Source organism: Notolepis coatsorum (assembly GCF_963971535.1).
Source record: "Notolepis coatsorum genome assembly, chromosome: 11".
NCBI classification, from domain to species: Eukaryota; Metazoa; Chordata; class Actinopteri; order Aulopiformes; family Paralepididae; genus Notolepis; species Notolepis coatsorum.
In genome coordinates, this window is record NC_140175.1 from 19,393,988 (window position 1) to 19,396,487 (window position 2,500).

General features: G+C 44.8%; 1 protein-coding gene across 1 annotated transcript in view; it reads right to left on the bottom strand.

Moving 5' to 3' along the window:
* Nucleotides 1–2,500, bottom strand: part of col5a1 (procollagen, type V, alpha 1) — an 89,550-nt gene that overhangs the window by 39,796 nt on the left and 47,254 nt on the right. Inside the window, 2 exon segments of the mRNA XM_084325180.1 lie at nt 632–685; nt 1,678–1,785. Coding sequence (XP_084181306.1) covers nt 632–685; nt 1,678–1,785 — 162 coding nt within the window.

The window sequence follows — 2,500 nt, forward strand, 5'->3', positions numbered from 1 at the left end:
CATGCTTCAGTTATTACATCCTCGGTTCATATCTCCGTTCCCAGCGGTTTATCAAAGACAGTAGGAGTTGAAAATGAGGATGCGGCAGTGATTAATACACTGTGCAGAGAGAGAGAGAGAGAGAGAGAGAGAGAGAGAGGGCGGCTCACAACAAAAGGCATGCTTAAAGCCCACGCCGCCTTTGATCAGGCGGCTTCAAACATGGCTAACGACTGGCAAGGGGCGCCGGGCAGTCAAAGAGCAATCAGAGGGGTGGACTAGTGAGGGTTTTGAATAAGTTGCCTTTGTGCCCACTGTCGAAACCCACACGTGTCGAAATAACACACGCTGCGTGCACAAATGTGTGTTAATGACTGTTGGAATTACATGAAGTGTTTTTTATTATCATATTTCTTTCTTTATAAATGTTGTATGTTATTTCCACATGCCACACAAGCAGGCACACGAGTGAACGTAGCCTGGTACGGACATAGACACGTGCATACACACACGCATGTATGGAAAGCGATATAATCTAGAATCTAATCGATACATGTCAAGGAACAAATACAAGGAATTTTTTTACGATTCGTAGCTATCGTGATGAAATGAGCTGAAAGCGTCCATGTACAAACAGGAAGTGGAAACTTACCTTTGGTCCTTGTCTTCCTGGGTACCCAGGCAAGCCAGGAACACCAAGTTTACCCTGCGAATGAGAAAACCCCAAACACATCGTCAAAGCCCATCTGCACACATTAATAATGTTGTTTTCTGCTTTAAATATTCAGGTCTTTCTCTCTCTCTCTCTCAGTCCATTATTGTATTGTCGAATGAGTGACTCTATTTTGTTTCAATATCCATTTGACTCAATTTGACTTGGTGTTGTGAACAGGAAACTGGAAGGAGGGAACCGGTTTCTTTAAATGTCCCAGATTCTAAGATTCTAAATCCCTAGATGAGCTAAACTAAATTATTCATAATCCCAATGAATGTGGAAATATATTGAGAGAAAAAGCCCTGTACTGATTTGATTTTAGGGCGGTGGTTCTCAACCTGGGGCTTGGGACCCCTAAGGGGGTCACAGGATGTGAAAAGATATACAAATACATTAGCACATTTCTAGTCGTTGATATTATATGTTTTTATTTTCTTGTGAAATAATGAATATTTATAATATAATACACCTGTGTATACTGTATACATTACTTACTCATATATATATATTCAGATTGCCACCTATAATATAACTGATACGGCATACAGACCCTCATCTGCACCTTTAATTACACTGTTTACTTGCTCATATTCTTATATTCAGAGTTAATTATATAGTTTACACTGCTTACTTGTATCTGTACTATCATTTAAATGTATGTCTTTTCTACTATCACCCTGCCGCTACCTGTACCTCCCCTCCCCCCCTCCCCTATGCTGCTATACGACGCCTGAATTTCCCCAAGGGGATCAATACAGGAATATCTTATCTTATCTTATTTGAAGTCTGCAATATTATTATTAAAGTTAAACAGCATAAACAGGAGAAAGGAAAATCCTTCCTTGGTGGCAAAGGTCACCATTATGTCTGGGGTCCGTTTTCAAAGGGTCAAAGGGTCATTCATGTATCGTGTACCGTGTGTCAGATCTACCAGTGTCTCATAACCAGGCAGTTAGTTATCTATAGGGGGTTCAGGATCTTACCTTCTCTCCGTTGGGACCGAGTGGACCAGAATCTCCAAGGAGACCCGAGCGACCCTTGGGGCCCTCAGGACCGTCCTCTCCTCTGGGTCCGGCGGATCCAAGCTCTCCCTGTAGGGGAAAGACGGAGAGCGGATGTTAACGTACCGCACATCATACCGGCCACATCGCTACACCGTACCCACTGTCCAATGTTCCAAGGACCACCATTCCCACTGTCCAATGTTCCAAGGACCACCATACCCACTGTCCAATGTTCCAAGGACCACAATACCCACTGTCCAATGTTCCAAGGACCACCATTCCCACTGTCCAATGTTCCAAGGACCACCATTCCCACTGTCCAATGTTCCAAGGACCACCATTCCCACTGTCCAATGTTCCAAGGACCACCATATCCACTGTCCAACATTCCAAGGACCACCATTCCCACTGTCCAACGTCCAATGACCACCATGCCCACTGTCCAATGTTCCAAGGACCACCATTCCCACTGTCCAACGTTCCAAGGACCATCATTCCCACTGTCCAATGTTCCAAGGACCACCATACCCACTGTCCAATGTTCCAAGGACCACCATATCCACTGTCCAATGTTCCAAGGACCACCATACCCACTGTCCAATGTTCCAAGGACCACCATATCCACTGTCCAATGTTCCAAGGACCACCATTCCCACTGTCCAATGTTCCAAGGACCACCATTCCCACTGTCCAACGTTCCAAGGACCACCATTCCCTGTCCAATGTTCCAAGGACCACCATACCCACTGTCCAACGTCAAAGGACCACCATTCCCACTGTCCAATGTTCCAAGGACCACCAT